At 48.4% G+C, this 17673-nt stretch overlaps 1 protein-coding gene across 5 annotated transcripts in view; it reads left to right on the top strand.

Moving 5' to 3' along the window:
* ece1 (endothelin converting enzyme 1) overlaps nucleotides 1–14020 on the top strand; it is a 560453-nt gene extending 546433 nt beyond the window's left edge. For all 5 annotated transcript variants that reach the window (XM_072478544.1, XM_072478542.1, XM_072478545.1 and 2 more), the window contains one exon: nucleotides 2839–14020. In XM_072478544.1, coding sequence (XP_072334645.1) covers nucleotides 2839–3015 — 177 coding nt within the window. In that variant the 3' untranslated portion in view covers nucleotides 3016–14020. The remainder of the gene's footprint in view (nucleotides 1–2838) is intronic.
* The last annotated feature ends 3653 nt before the right edge of the window (nucleotides 14021–17673 follow it).

Raw genomic sequence — 17673 nt, 5'->3', positions numbered from 1 at the left:
TTGCGACTCATGCACTAGCACACCCAGGTCTCTCTGCACAGCAGCATGTTTTAATATTTTATCATTTAAATAATAATCCCTTTTGCTGTTATTCCTACCAAAATGGATAACCTCACATTTGTCAACATTGTATTCCATCTGCCAGACCCTAGCCCATTCACTTAGCCTATCCAAATCCCTCTGCAGACTTCCAGTATCCTCTGCACTTTTTGCTTTACCACTTATCTTAGTGTTGTCTGAAAACTTGGACACATTACCCTTGGTCCCCAACTCCAAATCATCTATGTAAATTGTGAACAGTTGTTGGCCCAACACTGAACCCTGAGGGACACCACTAGCTACTGATTGCCAACTAGAGAAACACCCATTAATCCCCACTCTTTGCTTTCTATTCATTAACCAATCCTCTATGCATGCTACTACTTTCCCCTTAATGCTATGCATCTTTATCTTATGCAGCAACCTTTTGTGTGGCACTTTGTCAAAGGCTTTCTGGAAATCCAGATATACCACATCCATTGGCTCCCCGTTATTTACCACACTGTTAATGTCCTCAAAAAATTCCTCTAAATTAGTTAGGCACGACCTGCCCTTTATGAACCCCTGCTGCGTCTGCCCAATTGGACAATTTCCATCCAGATGCCTCGCTATTTCTTCCTTGATGATAGATTCCAGCATCTTCCCTACTACCGAAGTTAAGCTCACTGGCCTATAATTACCAGCTTTCTGCATACCTCCTTTTTTAAACAGTGGTGTCACGTTTGCTAATTTCCAATCCGCCGGGACCACCCCAGAGTCTAGTGAATTTTGGTAAATTATTACTAGTGCATTTGCAATTTCCCTAGCCATCTCTTTTAGCACTCTGGGATGCATTCCATCAGGTTCAGGAGACTTGTCTACCTTTAGCCCCATTAGCTTGCCCATCACTACCTCCTTGGTGATAACAATCCTCTCAAGGTCCTCACCTGTCATAGCCTTATTTCCATCAGTCACTGGCATGTTATTTGTGTCTTCCACTGTGAAGACCAACCCAAAAAACCTGTTCAGTTCCTCAGCCATTTCCTCATCTCCCATTATTAAATCTCCCTTCTCATCCTCTAAAGGTCCAATATTTACCTTAGCCATTCTTTTTTGTTTTATATATTTGTAGAAACTTTTACTATCTGTTTTCATATTCTGAGCAAGTTTACTCTCATAATCTATCTTACTCTTCTTTATAGCTTTTTTAGTAGCTTTCTGTTGCCCCCTAAAGATTTCCCAGTCCTCTAGTCTCCCACTGATCTTTGCTACTTTGTATGTTTTTTCCTTCAATTTGATACTCTCCCTTATTTCCTTAGATATCCATGGTCGATTTTCCCTCTTTTTACCGTCCTTCCTTTTTGTTGGTATAAACCTTTGCTGAGCACTGTGAAAAATCACTTGGAAGGTTCTCCACTGTTCCTCAACTGTTTCACCATAAAGTCTTTGCTCCCAGTCTACCTTAGCTAGTTCTTCTCTCATCCCATTGTAATCTCCTTTGTTTAAGCACAAAACACTAGTGCTTAATTTTACCTTGTCACCCTCCATCTGTATTTTAAATTCCACCATATTGTGATCGCTCCTTCCGAGAGGATCCCTAACTATGAGATCCTGAATCAATCCTGTCTCATTACACAGGACCAGATCTAGGACCGCTTGTTCCCTTGTAGGTTCCATTACATACTGTTCTAGGAAACTATCGCGGATACATTCTATAAACTCCTCCTCAAGGCTGCCTTGACCGACCTGGTTAAACCAATCGACATGTAGATTAAAATCGCCCATGATAACTACTGTACCATTTCTACATGCATCAGTTATTTCTTTGTTTATTGCCTGCCCCACCATAATGTTACTATTTGGTGGCCTATAGACTACTCCTATCAGTGACTTTTTCGCCTTACTATTCCTGATTTCCACCCAAATGGATTCAACCTTATCCTCCATAGCACCAATGTCATCCCTTACTGTTGCCCGGATGTCATCCTTAAATAACAGAGCTACACCCTTACCATCCACTCTGTCCTTCCGAATAGTTTGATACCCCCGGATATTTGACTCCCAGTCGTGACCATCCTTTAACCATGTTTCAGTAATGGCCACTAAATCATAGTCATTCACGATGATTTGCGCCATCAACTCATTTACCCTATTCCGAATGGACTTCCCCATGGAATATATATAGCAACTGTCACAGTGAATTTATGTAGCACCTTTCACACTGATTTTATGTAGCACCTTTCACACTGAAATATACAGCACCTTGCACACTGAATTTATATTGCACCTTGCACCCTGAATTTATACAGCACCTTGCACACTGAATTTATAAAGCTCCTTACACAGTGAATTTATATAGCACCTTTCACAATGAATTTATACAGCACCTTGCACACTGAATTTATAAAGCACCTTACACAGTGAATTTATATAGCACCTTTCACAATGAATTTATACAGCACCTTTCACACTGAATTTATACAGCACATTTCACACTGAATTTATACAGCACCTTTCACAGTAAATTTATATAGCACTTTTCACAGGGTATTTATATAGCACCTTTCACAGTGAATTTATATAGCTCCTTTCGTGGGCTGCATGGTGGCGCAGTGGTTAGCAGTGCTACATCACGGCGCCAAGGGCCCGGGTTCGATCTAGGCCCTGGGTCACTGTCCGTGTGGAGTTTATTTCACACCTTGAATTTATTTTGCACCATGTACAACCTCAGGATGTCTTAAAAGTGCTAAATAGCCAATGCCGTACTGTTGAAATATTGTAATGTGGGGAATGTGACATTTCTGCCCCCCATCCATCCAGGTTTGGTGCTCCGTGCGGACCCCAGAAAGCTCCCACGAGGGGCTCATCACAGATCCCCATAGCCCCTCAATGTACAGGGTGATCGGAACCGTGGCCAACTCTGTCGAATTCGCCGAACATTTCAAGTGCCCTGCGGGAAGTGCAATGAATCCTGTGAGAAAGTGCGAGGTGTGGTGATTTACAAAAGCCATTCACTGATGTCCTGAAACAGCAAAGCGGGGATTAATTTGAATGGTGAACTCCACCTCAACTAATCAGGATGTTACTTCGCTTTGCGACAAAGGGAAATTAATTTTATTGAAAAGCCTGTGGATTGCGCAATTTGTGAAGCTTTTATTCGGTTTCTTGATCTGTGGATGCCCTGGAATCTGTGCGAAAGAGCAGACACCCAAAAATACAGGTGACGTTTGATGTCATTGTTGTCAGACTGAAGGACAATCATCACCAAAAAGAGGAACGCAGAACATTTTACACTTTAATAACTGTTTTTATTTAGAAAATTGAATATTTAAAATCTTTAAGGAATGGGTCTAGGGGATTCTCTCGGAGAGTCTGGTCTCCTGCCAAGTTGGAAAGTTCTGAGGGAATCCCCAATGTAGGTTTTTAATTGTTGGCTGTAGTTTGTAACCATGTAAGATGTATCCCACAGTCTTTGTACACTGAAACGTTATTTAACCGAGGGAGGAACCATGAATATTATCAGCTCGAGGCCTCGTTTTGCTTCTGCCCAACTCACAACGTTTTCTCCCCATTGCATTGTCTTGAATGGTTCTCCTGCACCCTTTGTCCCCTTCAGTGGACAGAGGAGTTCAGGTGAACACAGACAATTAACCTGCCCCTTAATAACCTGGATAAATGAATGGATAAGCTGACATCCCCGTCTCGCCCACAACGACAGCAAGTCAAAACCTGAGCCTGAGTCAACTTATCATTTCACCAGGAGCTGAGAGGGATGGGAGAGTGAGGAGATTCTGATGACAATTTGTTTCTTGGCCTTTAAGCCCTTGTTTCTGAATTGGTTCTTTCAAAATGTGGCAGGTCCTTTTAAAAGCTGGTATTTGTCTGTACTCATCCCTGGTCTGTCTCTAAAGCTAGCTCCCTATGGCCAGGGTCTTCGTACTTGTGTTGGCAAGCTCAGCTTCACGATGTTGGCATCTTACTGCTGTGATGCTATCGTGCTGACTTGTGTGAATGTTGTGGTACACATAATCAAAGCATTCCACTACCAGGCCGGGGCTTCAGTCTGAGATCACTGAGGCTGGCCCTCGTGGTTGGGACAGATGGATACTGTCCATTTCCTAAAATCTACCATAGAATGAAACTGATGGCTCTATGGGTGAGTATACTGTTCAGTGATTGCTGCTGTAAAGTGTACGTGTGTATGTGTGCATGCATGTGCATGCCTGCACGTATGCCTGTGTGTGTGTAAGTGTCTGTGCATGTGGTGTATGCACAGACCTAAATTAATGATAGGATAGAACTGACATGGTGCCCGCATTCAGGTTACCAGGTGGCACAGTGGTTAGCGCTGCTGCCTCACAGCGCCAGGGACCCAGGTTCAATTCCGGCCTTATTTGTGTAGAGTTTACACTTTCTCCCCATGTCTGCATGGGTTTCCTCCGGGTACTCCGGTTTCTTCTCACAGCCCAAAGATGTGTAGGTTAGGTGGATTGGCCATGCAAAAATTGCCTCCTCGAGTCCAAAGATGTGCAGTTTGGGTCACGAAGATCGGGTGGGGTGGACGGGGGAATGGACGTGGGTCGAGTGTCCTTTTTGGAGGGTTGGTGCAGACTCGATGGGCTGAATGGCTTCCTGCATTGTGGGGATTCTACAGCATGGCGAATTAACCCACTGACCCCCAGTTTGTGTGGAGACTTGCTGATTGGCCCAGAAGCTACTGGGCGGCCAGCATTCCTGGACACTGTTCAATGACAGGGACAGACGGGAGAAAATTGAGGGGGTGGTTGAGGGTGAAATATCGGAGCCGGAAGGTCTGCCTGTCAGGTGGATAAAGGTTTGGGAAGCACAATGTCACTGATCTGCTGTTGTTCACGCTGCCTTTGAAAAAACACGCGGGAAATGGTCAGCTCATGATGGTACAGGTTTATTGTTTGTACGTCTGAGCTGATGACAAGAAGGGTGAAATATCCCCCACCTAACCCCTAACCGAGGCGATGCCAGTTGGTGGTAGCGAGCTTCCTCATCCCTGGCACTGCCTCAACCATGAAACATTTAAGTTCTGCTTTAATAAGTCACCACAATGTGAAATTTTAAATCAATTCATTTGAAATGCACACTAATCCTTTATCATCAATTTGATTTGAAGGCTGAAAGCTCATCTGCGGGATTCTCCGGCGGCGGGATTCTCCGTCGGAGGGAGTCTCCGCTTCGCCGTCAGTGCATCCCCACCCACGGGTTTCCCGATGGCAATGGGAAACCCCAATGACCGGCTGCTGGAACGGAGATCCCGCTGCCGGTGGGGGCATGCCATGCTGGAAAACAGGGCTGGCAGGACGGAGAATCCTGCCCCATATTTTTCTGGACCAGAATATGCTGACTAACCACTGAATAAAAGTTGGGGTCGCTCCCCCGCAACCCCCCATCACCCAATCCTCCTCCTGCAGCCTTCAACACGTGGAGTTCGACTTACTCTCATCAGCACACAAAGAAAACACAATGAGTTTTCCATCACTGCACTGTGTCACATCTGTACAATTACATTACATCATTGCTTCCAATGTTAAGGTTGCCGTAACCTTGCTGAGATTGAGGGAGAGGAAGGCAATCGGCTAGGGGGTGGGAAACAGGATATCGAAGAGATTTATAGGTCCTTGTGAAGACACAATATTGTCAAAGGATACATGCAAATTTAACTAAATTCCAATGCCGTTTGCCAACGTTGCAATAGACATGGTTTGTACATGGGCTGGATATTACTGCTTTTATATTTGATTCACTTTGAAATTTCACTGCTTCTGCAAACTGTTTCACCCACAAAGGTGAAAGGAAGTGAATCCCCTGATTGTACTGTCGCCAGGATCACTTTCCGGATCCTTTGCAGCTTTCTCAAAGCTGAAGAATTTCCATCTTAGATCAGGATAACCACGGGTGGCACGGTGGCACAGTGGTTAGCACTGCAGCCTCACGGCGCTGAGGACCCGGATTCAATCCCGACCCCAGGCCACTGTCCGTGTGGAGTTTGCACGTTCTCCCCGTGTCTGCGTGGGTCTCACCCCCACAACCCCAAAAGATGTGCAGGGTAGGTGGATTGGCCACGCTAAATTCCCCCTTAATTAGAAGGAAAGAATCAGTTACTCTAAAAATGAAAAAAAAGATCAGGAGGACCGAGAGATTGGGCCCACACACCCGACCTGGAAGCCCCTCCCTGATAGCACTGTGGGTGTACCAATGCCACATGGTCTGCAGCAGTACAGGAAGGTGGCACCCCACCACCTTCTCCTGGGCAATTAACGTTGGGCAATTAAAACTGCTGGCCTTAGCCAGCAGAGCCCAGCACCCCACAAAAGATTGTTTAGAAAGCAACGTCGCAGCGAACAAATGCTCTTCCTTTTTTTTTTTTGCTTTGTCTACTTTGTGAAGCTTGTAGAAAATATTGAAACATTCCACGCTCTGCTGATCTAAACGTAATGTTGTCTTGTCACACAAATGTCTTTCCCGGGAATGGTGAACACATATGAACTGCTGACTCTGCAGGTTGGCATTCTTGGGAACCCCGGGCATCAGTCATGAAAGCACCCAGCTCAGTCTGTGATTCTCTGGCCATTAAAACGCCTGTCTCTTTGGACTGTGAATAATAACCAGCGTTCCAGCTTCCAATCCTTCCCTTGAGGTAGGCCGGGATTTTCGAGTCCCGACGGGCTGACATCATTGCAGGTGGGGATTGGGAGAATTTGGAGAACGACCGCTGGGGGTGGGGGTTGGGGCGGGGGGGGGGGGGGGGGGGGCAATGAAATGCCGCCCGTAATCTGTTTTGCTGGAGACCCTCGGAGCTGTACCCCAGCATGAAGTCAAGGGGAAAGAAAGGAGAAAATTGTCAGGGAAAGCATTGTTCTATTTCCAAACGCATTTACAGCAGTGAAGCAGGCCACTCGGCCCCATTTGTCCATGCTGGTGTTAATGCTCCACGCCAGCCTCCACTCTTCCATCTTCACCTAGCCCTTATCAGCATTTCCTTCTATCCTTTGACCCTCGTATGATCATCGAGCTTCTCCTTAAATGCATTCCTCAACTGCTCCTTGAGGCAGCTAGTTAAATATCCTAAGCATTCTCCAGGTATTTAATTGAAACTGCATTTCTGTTGTGTAAGCTAATGATCGTGCTTATTGACAGTCTAAACAAGTGTAATTTGTAGTCTCATGGTGCTTAATGCTTGGTTCTGGGAAATTCAAGCAGAACTGACTGAGGGGGAAATTGCTGCACAGCATCCTTTATTTTCATGAGGAAATATTGGAAGTAGAAGCGCTCAGCTGAGTTTTGTGTCCAGTTCGGGACAAGGCACGTTACAAAGCATGTCAAAGTCTTGGGAGAGAGATTGTGAAGGGGATGTACTGGAATTGAGAGTTCAAAGATGTTGATTAGAGGGGATGTTTGACACAACCTTTCCAAATTGAGCTATTTTGACAGAGCAAATGGGGAAACTCATTCCACTGACACCTGCCTGGTAACCAGAGGAGAGATTGAAGGCCAATTTGTTAGACTGTCTATGCTGCTCCCAATGCGGTCTCCTCTACAGTGGGGAGAGTAAACGCAGACTGGGTGACCGCATTGCGGAACACCTTCGCTCACCGCAAGCATGACCCTAACCTTCCTGTCGCTGGCCATTTGAACTCAGCACCTTGCTCTCATGCCCACATGTCTCCCTCCTCTGCCTGCAGCAATGCTTCAGCAAAGCCCAACGCAAACTGGAGGAGCATCACCTCACCTTCCCATTGGGCACATTACAACCCTCGGGACTCCACGGAGTTCAACAACTTTAACCTGTGACCTTTCTCCACCATCCTGTTTTAAATATCCCATACATGTATTGCCTCAATGCAACCCACCCACCCCATGCACTTCCCTCTCCCCCTCCCCCACTGGGCCATCTGTCTTTTGTTCTTAATGTTGCTACTAAAGGGCGGCATGTGGCGCAGTGGATAGCACTGGGACTGCGGCGCTGAGGACCCGGGTTTAAATCCCGGCCCTGGTCACTGTCCGTGTGGAGTTTGCACATTCTCCCCGTGTCTGCGTGGGTTTCACCCCCACAGCCCAAAGATGTGCAGGTTAGGTGGATTGGCCACGCTAAATTGCCCCTTAATTGGAAAAAAACATAATTGTGTACTTTAAATTTTAAAACAAAATGTTGCTACTTTCTGTTGCAATCTCTCCCAGCTAGTTTGATATCTAGCACATTTTCTCTTCAGTTCTGACGAAGAGCCAAAGGACTCTAACCCTGCTACCTCTCCTTACAGAACTACTGAGGTTCTCCAGCATCCTCTGTTCTTGTCTCAGACGCCAGCATCCACAGTATTTTGCTTATTTGAGAGATTTATGGAAATTGGTGAAAGATCCAAAGGGGAGATTCTTTTACACTGCAAGTTACTTTGTTCTGGACTGTGCTGCCTGAAAGGGGCTGGGAGCAGATTTACAAATAACCCTCCATTGGGGATTGGAACCTGCTTGAGGAAACAACATTGCAGGGCTCTGGTGAAAGAGTGGAGATGAGTGGGACTTTCTCTTTTGAAGAGTCAATCCAGGCTCAGTGGGCCATGGAGCCTAATTCTGTGCTGTAAGATTCAATGACATGCACAGGTGGGTGGGGTGTGCTACTTGCATTTTGGGTAATTTAGTTCAAGAAATAGTAGAAAATTATGAACTAATTCAGAGTTCTCGGATGGTATTCATTTGAACAGCAGGGGCAGACGTGATGGGCCAAATGGCCTCCTCCTGCACCGTAACAATTCTGTGATTCTGATGCCTGATTCCAGTGAAGCTGGGTGAAAAGTATTTTTCTTTCCAGGTGTGCTATCGCCTTGCTCGATACACAGCAGTGGATTAATGTAAATGTTTGAGTACAGAATGCAGGAATGTACAGAATGTACATGTGTGGGTTGGAAGTTAAATTACTTGCTGGGGGCGTAAAGATTCGCAATTTCCATACTTCGTGCAACACCTGAGCAGACACTGATTCAGATTCCCGGCCGTCTGTCTGTTCACCATTTCACTAATAACCGTCCCCCCACGAAACCTGTCAGCCTCACATTGTCTCCACCGTGCGCCGACATTCCGAAGTCAGAGATCCAAATTTCTGCCACCCTTTATATGGGGAAAGATGTGTCTTGATTTCCCTGCCAAATGGACTGACGCTAATTTTAAAATGATGTCTCCCAACGATTTTGATCCCACCCCCGACTCCCACCAGAACAAAGAATGTGGATGCAGTATCAAATCTGAATCCTTTTACCATTCAAACACCTACTCATGGGCCTACATAATGGATGTCATTCAAGAATTTGATGTCGTCAATGGTGCAGGTAATTTATTCATCAGCTGGACCAGTCTTTGCTGTGCTGATATGTGATCCATTCTAACACTCACAACCCCATAGGAAGCCTTGTGGCACAGTGGGTCTCTCCCCTACTGCTGGACTAGAAGCTCAAGGGTTTGAGTCCAACACCAGGACTTGTTGGCCACGGAGCGTTCAATGCGATTCAATGGACTGATCATCAGCTCGGAAATCCTTCCCCAGGGCTGGTTTAGCTCAGTGGGCTAGACAGCTGGTTTGTGATGCAGAACGAGGCCAGCAGCGCGGGTTCAATTCCCGTACCAGCTTACCCGAACAGGCGCCGGAATGTGGCGACTAGGGGGTTTTCACAGTAACATCATACCTGTGACAAAAAAAAATTATTATTATTACTATTCCCCAACGGGTGAAGAAACAATGGGCGGGATTCTCCATCGGCTAAGGTCGAAATCAGAAAACGGGATTGGGCAGAGAATCTGTTTTGGACCCCGAATTCTTGGCTGGCGCCGGTATCACGCCAAACCGCAATTCCCTGGTGCCTTGAGAGCGGCATCAATGTGTTGCACTCTGCGTGTACAGTAAACGGTGCTGGCGTAGCATTAGCAGGCCTGACCCAGTATTCTCCAGGGCCTCCGTGATACTCCGCTTCTGCAAGGGCAAATCCCCGGTTCACTTGTACTTTGTAAAATCGTGAAACTGGGGCCGTGGCTGCTGAGGCAGAGAGAGGGGGTGCGGAAAGTGTCCAACATCGCCAGAGTTTGCTGATAGTTGTGCCACTGGCTCGGGGGCTTCTGCCGGGGGGGGGGGGGGGGGGGCCGCAGGAAGTGGCCTGTGGGGTTGGAGTGAACAGGCACGGAACACCATTGTCTCAGCCTGCAAGGTGTGCACCCCGCTGACTGCCCACTCTGAACTTAGGGCCACAGGTTGTATGGGTTCCCCCCCCCCCCCCCCCCAGGCCACCCCGTAGGTGCCCTCTGGACCCAGCTGATTCATTATCGGGACAGGTGTGCTCCAGTGCAACCAGGGCCATCTTGTTGGCTGGGATGAGTGTGTGGGGGGATGGTAATGTGTATATGCAGCTGCAGCCTCTCAGCCTCCCGAGTGTCAATCACGGACCCGGCGAATCCAGCACCGTTTCCCATTGGAATCGATTGTGTTCCACGTGGCGCCGGTGTTAGCCCCTCCACAGTCGCTGAATCGGTCCAGGTGCAGCTCCAGTTTTGCCGTCACGGAAGTCCATGAATCCTGCCGCGGCGTCAACACTTTTGTCTCCGGAACGGAGAATTCCGCCAAATATATGTGTGTGAGGATGCACTAAGAACAACTCAGAACTCACATGGTGTGGTAGGATTCAGTTGTGATTCTAAAGCAGCAGCGAGAGGGAGGGACCTTGGTCTGAGCTGCTGATACAGTCAGGCACTTGTCCCAACTAATTGCAATTTAGCATGCAAAGGAACTGCCAACCAATCATTGTGCAGCCAGTTGTAGCTCTCAATTAAGGCATTGAACAGGGACAGCAGTGTTCACAAAGCGTTCAGCAGACATCAGTAGAACCACAAGTGAAGGCCGAATCCATGTGCTCTATATAGATTTGGGGGTGTTGGAATGAGTGTTATAACTAGGATGGGTTGCCTTGCACCAAGGCTTGGATGGGACTGCAGCATGCGAGACAGCCACACTGACCTGTTGCTGGCTCAGTACTCCAATCCTCTTCCGACTCTCCAGTGCCAGCTGTCTCTCTCCATGTCTCCGGCTGCCACTCTTCACTCAGTTTCAGCGTTCTGGTCTCCTTTCTTTCATCGTCATGCATTCAAGCCAGCATTTCTCGTGGCATGCTGCCTCACAATGCCAGAGACCTGGGTTCAATTCTGGCCTTGGGTGACTGTGTGGAGTTTGTACGTTCTCCCCCCATCTGTGTGGGTTTCCTCCGGGTGCTCCGGTTTCCTCCGACCATCCAAAGATGTGCAGGTTAGGTGGGATTGGGCATGCTAAAATTTCCCCTTGGTGTCCAATGGTTAGGTGGGATGACGGGGATAAGGTGGTAGGCAGAGTGTTCTTTCGGAGGGTCGGTATAGATGATGGGCCGAATGGCCTGCTTCTGCACTGTGGGATTCTATGATTCTCTGGGTCACAGGTGTAACTTGATTGGGCAGCTAATATAATCTTTTTAAGGTTTTTATTTTGGAATACAAAGTGATCACACCTACGAACTGGTGCACTGCATCAATGAAGGCACCATTGTATATTTTGTATATAACTCTGATACCTGTGTGTCGTCAGATACAGAGGCAAGCAAGGAAATCAGTACTTCTTTGTATTAAATAAAATTGTTAAGGAAAATCTCGATTGTCCCAGGAGGATGTTTGCACTAGTGATTAAATATAGCCATCAGTTAAATTTCTCAGAATACAGCTTGGAATATTCAAACAGTGTTCGTCATTTTATCTCTGTTTCCTCTGCTACATTTCCTGCACTTCCGGGCTGAGGGTTTCCAAGTTACATTCTCCCACATCTACCCTGTGCCAGAGCGACTGCCCACCACTGCACCGGGTGGTGCGCTGCAATGGCGTCATAACACTTAATTGAATTATCTTAGGCCTGAGGAGTGTCGATTGATGGCCGTACTGTTTGAGGAAGGGGGGAGGAGAAATTGCTCAGAATTCCTGCCTCTGATTGTCATAGGTGCTGGGCATTGTGCGCGTGTAAACATCAGGAGGGACCAGTGGTACAAGAAAGTGCCAACACCTTGTCCCAAGGCTGGGATATGAAGGATGGCTCTTGGCTTAGAGTTGCCAACCATCCTGCCTCAAGGCGCTGAGGTCCCAGTTCGATCCCGGCCCTGGGTCACTGTCCGTGTGGAATTTGCACATTGTCCCCGTGTTTGCGTAGGTTTCGCCCCAAAGATGAGCAGGGCAGGTGGATTGACCACGCTAAATTGCCCCTTAATTGTAAAAAAATGAATTGGGTACTCTTTTTATTTAAAAAAAAAAAAGAATTTTTAAAAAGAGTTGCCAACCAGTAAGGATTTCCCGGGAATCTCCTGATGTTTGACGATTGATCTTTCGGGATTCGGCCACAAACAATTGCCGGAGGCCAATGTGGGGGGGGGGGGGGGGGGGGGGGCATTAAAAATGATTGTTTTATTCGTCTTAAAAAGATTTTCGATTGTGGAAAAAACATCCATTGACTAATGTCCACTTTTTGCTCAGAGTGGGTAGATAAAGGAATGACAACAATGGATGTCAGGTGATCAGATTTTATTCATTCAGGAGATGTTGGCATCGCTGGCTGGGCCAGCATTAATTGGCCATTCCCTCCTTGCCCTGGAACTGAGTGGCTCGCTCAGCCATTTCACAGGGCAGTTAAGAGTCAACCACATTGCTGTGGGGTCTGGAGGCACACATAGGTCAGACCAGGTAAGGACGGCAGATTTCCTTCCCTGAAGGACATAAATGAACCTGACGGGTTTTTGTGACAACCGACAATGGTTTCATGGGGCTGCATTCTCCGGTCCCCCAGTCGCGTGTTTCTCAGCGGTACGCTGGTGGCGGGATTCTCTATTCCCGCCACTTGTCAATGGGATTTGAAGCCACTCCATGTCGCTGAGAAACCCGCGGGCGGGAGCGCGCTGCCGTTGGCAAAAGAGAAACTCAATAGCCGGAGAAATCCGATCATGGTTAGAGTTTTAATTCCAGATTTTTATTGAATTCCAATTTCGCGGTGGGATTCGAAACCGGGTCTCCAGAGCATCATCCCGAGTCTCTGAATTACTAATCCAGTGAAAATACCACTCCGCCACTGCCTCCTGGTGGCAGTGGGCAGGTTGGTGGTGGGCAGTCACATGATGAAACCTCCAGGAATTTGCCCAACCCAGAGATTGGCGGAGAGTGCCGAAATTCAATTCCAAAAGGTGCCAACATGGGGGCAAGCGCGAGGAGGGGGAGCATCAAACAGAGCTGGAAAAAAATGTGATTAATTGCAAATCTCATTTTGCAAAGCGCTGAAATTTTCATTTATGTCCAATAAAGTTCCGAAAGTGGTTCAGCTGAAATGAAAAGTGCTGCGTGTTATTAGCCTTATCACAGTTGTTAAAGATCACTAATTAGCTAAATTAACAAGCTAGGATACACAGGCTGCCTGGCCACAAACAGAATTTCGAGGAAATGACCGCTTTTTCTAAAACTCTCCAGTCAGTCGGAGGAGGGGGTTTTCGGGAGATTGTTATTCCTGTTTGATTGACACCCCCTTGTCTCATCATATACCATTTGTCAGACACTGGGCTGAACCCCAAAACTGCACCCAGTACCCAAAGGGAGAGACAGGTTTCATTAGATTCTGACCACTAACCAGTTCAGATTACCGTATCTTCTTTTCTTGTTCACCCCAAGATGTTTGTAATAAATCACTGTCTCCGATCTCCATTTCAATATTGGCTTGTTGTAAAGAGATAATATCCTCACAATTATATTTTATTATGTATCTTGATAATATTTTCTTGTAATGTTGACAAATGTTATTTTGGGTGAGTGCTGTCTTGGCTGTTTTGTACGTTGTCTTGTTATGAGGTGTCCTGTTGATGTGTTGCAATTCTGGTAGCTTCTATGCAAGCTTTGTTTGTACAGACAGAAATATTTTAATTATAGTTGAAACATTAGTCAATATATTTGTCGTGATTTCACGAGTCACTGAGAATACATTATCAGACAGCTTTCATTTTCCCCTTACTGGCTCCTTGTCCTGTTGGGCTTCGCGTCTGTTTGTCAAGTTGTGTCAGACACAAGTACCCTTTCAGGAGGAGCTGCCTGTCTTTTATTTGGACCTAATCAGAGTGCCTCCAGCCGGAGCTCTCCCTCTCTCTGACGTAACGGACCAACTTGATGGAGTGTCGACTATGGAAGCAACAGGGCGGCACGTGGCACAGTGGTTAGCATTGCTGCCTACGGAGGCTTCCGGTAGCGGCCATGTCCGAATAGCTCCCGCCGGGATAGGAGTTTTGGGCCTTTAAACGGAGCGGTAACCGCACTTTGGCGGTGATTCCTGGTGTGGCAAAGGACGCTGGAGAGGTTCCCCCCCCACTGCTGTATAGAGGGAACCAGGAGCGGGGCCGTAAAAAGAGCGAATGCGGGGAAGTGAGCGGAGCGGATCCGGGAGGACAAAATGGCGGCCGGCGCAGACCAAGCAGCATGGGCGCAGTGGTCGAGAGAGCAGCAAGACTTTCTGAGAAGCTGCTTCGCAGAGCTGAAGACTGAGATGCTGGCCTCTGTGAAGGCGTCCATGGAAAAGATGGTGGAGACTCAGAAGGTGCAGGAGAAGGCGATTAAAGAGGTGGAGAGGAAGGTATCTGACAATGAGGATGAGATCCTGGGCCCGGCGGTCAGAGTGGAGGCGCACGAGGCCCTACACAAGAGACGGCAGGAGAGACTGGATGACCTCGAATATAGGTCTAGGAGTCACAACCTACGGAAGCCTAGGGCGAACGAACCACCGAGGGCGATGGTGATAAGGTTCCACCGCTTCACAGACTGGGCTTCACAGACTGGGAGCGTGTCTTGCGTTGGGCAAAGAAGGCGCGGAGTAGTAAATGGGAGAACGGTGAGATTCACATATGCCAGGACTTGGGAGCTGAACTGGCTAAGAGGTGTGCGGGATTCAACCGGGCTACAGTGGTCCTCCACAGCATTGGGGTGAAGTTCAGGCTGCTGCATCCGGCAAGGCTTTGGGTAACGTACCAGGACAGGCACCACTACTTCGACACGCCGGACGAGGCATGGACATTTATTAAGCACGAAAAGCTGGACTCGAACTAAGGGGCAGCTGCACGTGGGTGAAACGCTCTGGGGGAGATGTGTAACCAGGTGTTGGCCTGATGTAAGATTGGTAGTCGAATTTAAGTTGTTTGCTTTTCTTTTTCTGGGTTTTTTCAGGGGGCAGGGTAACGCCCGGGTTGTGTATTTCGTTGTACGGGAAGGATCTGGATGGCTCTTGCCCTCTTACCCTGGACGGGAGGGGGGGTTGGGCGACCGAAGGAGGAGACAATAGTAAGTTTGGAGATAGAGGCGGGAGCGGCCGGGGTCAGCATGGGTCAGCTGACTTACGGAAGCGTAATGGGGGGGGAAATCAGTGCCAAGCGGGTGCTTGGCACGGGGGGTTGGGATTGGGGGGTTGGGGGGGGGGGACGACGCTGCTTTGCTGACTGAAGAGGAGCCAACTTTTGGGTATGGATGGAGAGTCAGGTTGGGGGGCTGGAGCGAGTGGGGGGCAGGTACATAATGGTGAGTGGCAAGCTGCAGAGAGCCCGGATGGTGTTAGTGAACGTTTATGCCCCGAACTGGGATGATGCGGAATTCATGAGGAACATGTTGGGTAAAATCCCGGACTTGGAGTCAAGTAACTTGATCATGGGGGGGGACTTTAACACTGTCCTGGATCCAGCACTGGACCGGTCTAAGTCCAGGTCAGGAAAGGGACCGGCAGCGGCCAGGACTCTGTGGGCGTTCATGGATCAGGTGGGGGTCGTGGACCCGTGAAGATTCGCGCGGCCAAGGGTGAAGGAGTTCTCTTTCTTCTCCCACATTCACAAAGTCTACTCGCGGATTGACTTTTTTGTGTTGAGCAGGGCGTTAATCTCGAGGTGGAGGGGGTCGAGTATTCGGCCATTGCGGTCTCGGACCATGCCCCGCACTTGGGTGGACTTGCGACTGGGGGCAGAGCAAGGGCAGCGCCCTCTCTGGAGTCTGGATGTGGGGCTGCTGGCGGATGAAGAGGTGTGTGGGTGGATCAGGAGGAGCATCCAAAACTATGTGACAACAAACGACACAGGGGAGGTAACAGCAACCACGGTTTGGGAGGCTATGAAGGCGGTTATTAGAGGGGAGTTAATTTCTATTAGGCCCACGGAGAGGGAGAGGGTGGAGAGGGAGAGGCTGGTGGGAGAGAAACATCGAGTAGACAGGAAGTACGCGGAGACCCCCGAGGGGGTCTGCTAAAGGAGCGCTGGAGATTTGCTGACCACTGGGAAGACAGAGGCACAGCTGAGGAAGGTGAAAGGGGCAGTCTACGAGTATGGGGAGAAAGCAAGATGGATGCTGGTGCACCAACTCACAGGAAAGAGGCGGAGTTCGATTTGCTGACCACTGGGAAGGCGGAGGCACAGCTGAGGAAGGTGAAAGGGGCAGTCTACGAGTATGGGGAGATAGCAAGTAGGATGCTGGCACACCAACTTCACAGGAAAGAGGCGGCCAGGGAGATCGGGGGAATGAGGGATAAGGAAGGTAATACAGTGTTGGGCCCAGAGAAGATCAATGAAGTCTTCAAGGAGTTTTATTGTAAGCTGTACATGTCAGAACCCCCGAGGGGAAGGGAAGGGATGAAGCAATTTATGGATCAATTGAAGTTCCCAAGGGTGGACGAAGATCTGGTGGAGGGACTGTGGGCCCCGATTGAGTTGGAGGAGATAGTTAAGGGCCCAGCAAGTATGCAGTCGGGCAAGGCCCCAGGTCCAGACGGCTTCCCTGTAGAATTTTATGAGAAATTCTCGGAACTACTGAGCCCACTCCTGCTAAGAACCTTTAACGTGGCAAAGGAGAGAGGATCCCTCCCCCTGACGATGTCGCAGGCATTGATCTCGCTCATTTTGAAGAGGGAGAAGGATCCGCTTCAATGTGGGTCTTACAGGCCGATATCGCTCCTGAATGTAGATGCCAAACTGCTGGCTAAAAGTTTGGCTATTAGAATAGAGGACTGTGTCCCGGGAGTGATTGATGAGGATCAGACGGGTTTCGTCAAGGGCAGGCAATTGAACACAAATGTGAGGAGGCTCCTGAATATTATTATGATGCCCAAGGAGGGGACGCAGAAGTAGTGGCTGCAATGGATGCAGAGAAAGCCTTTGACCGGGTGGAATGGGATTACCTGTGGGAAGTGTTAGGTAGGTTTGGATTCGGTGAGGGATTCATAGGATGGGTCAAGCTACTGTATCAGGCCCCCATAGCAAGTGAAGTTCAGGCTGCTGCATCCGGCAAGGCTTTGGGTAACGTACCAGGACAGGCACCACTACTTCGATACGTCGGACGAGGCATGGACATTTATTAAGCACGAAAAGCTGGACTCGAACTAAGGGGCAGCTGCACGTGGGTGAAACGCTCTGGGGGAGATGTGTAACCAGGTGTTGGCCTGATGTAAGATTGGTAGTCGAATTTAAGTTGTTTGCTTTTCTTTTTCTGGGTTTTTTCAGGGGGCAGGGTAACGCCCGGGTTGTGTATTTCGTTGTACGGGAAGGATCTGGATGGCTCTTGCCCTCTTACCCTGGACGG

Source organism: Scyliorhinus torazame, chromosome 16 (assembly GCF_047496885.1).
Source record: "Scyliorhinus torazame isolate Kashiwa2021f chromosome 16, sScyTor2.1, whole genome shotgun sequence".
Classification (NCBI taxonomy): domain Eukaryota; kingdom Metazoa; phylum Chordata; class Chondrichthyes; order Carcharhiniformes; family Scyliorhinidae; genus Scyliorhinus; species Scyliorhinus torazame.
The sequence above is the reverse complement of the archived record's forward strand: the minus strand, read 5'-3'. Positions and strand labels throughout refer to the sequence as shown.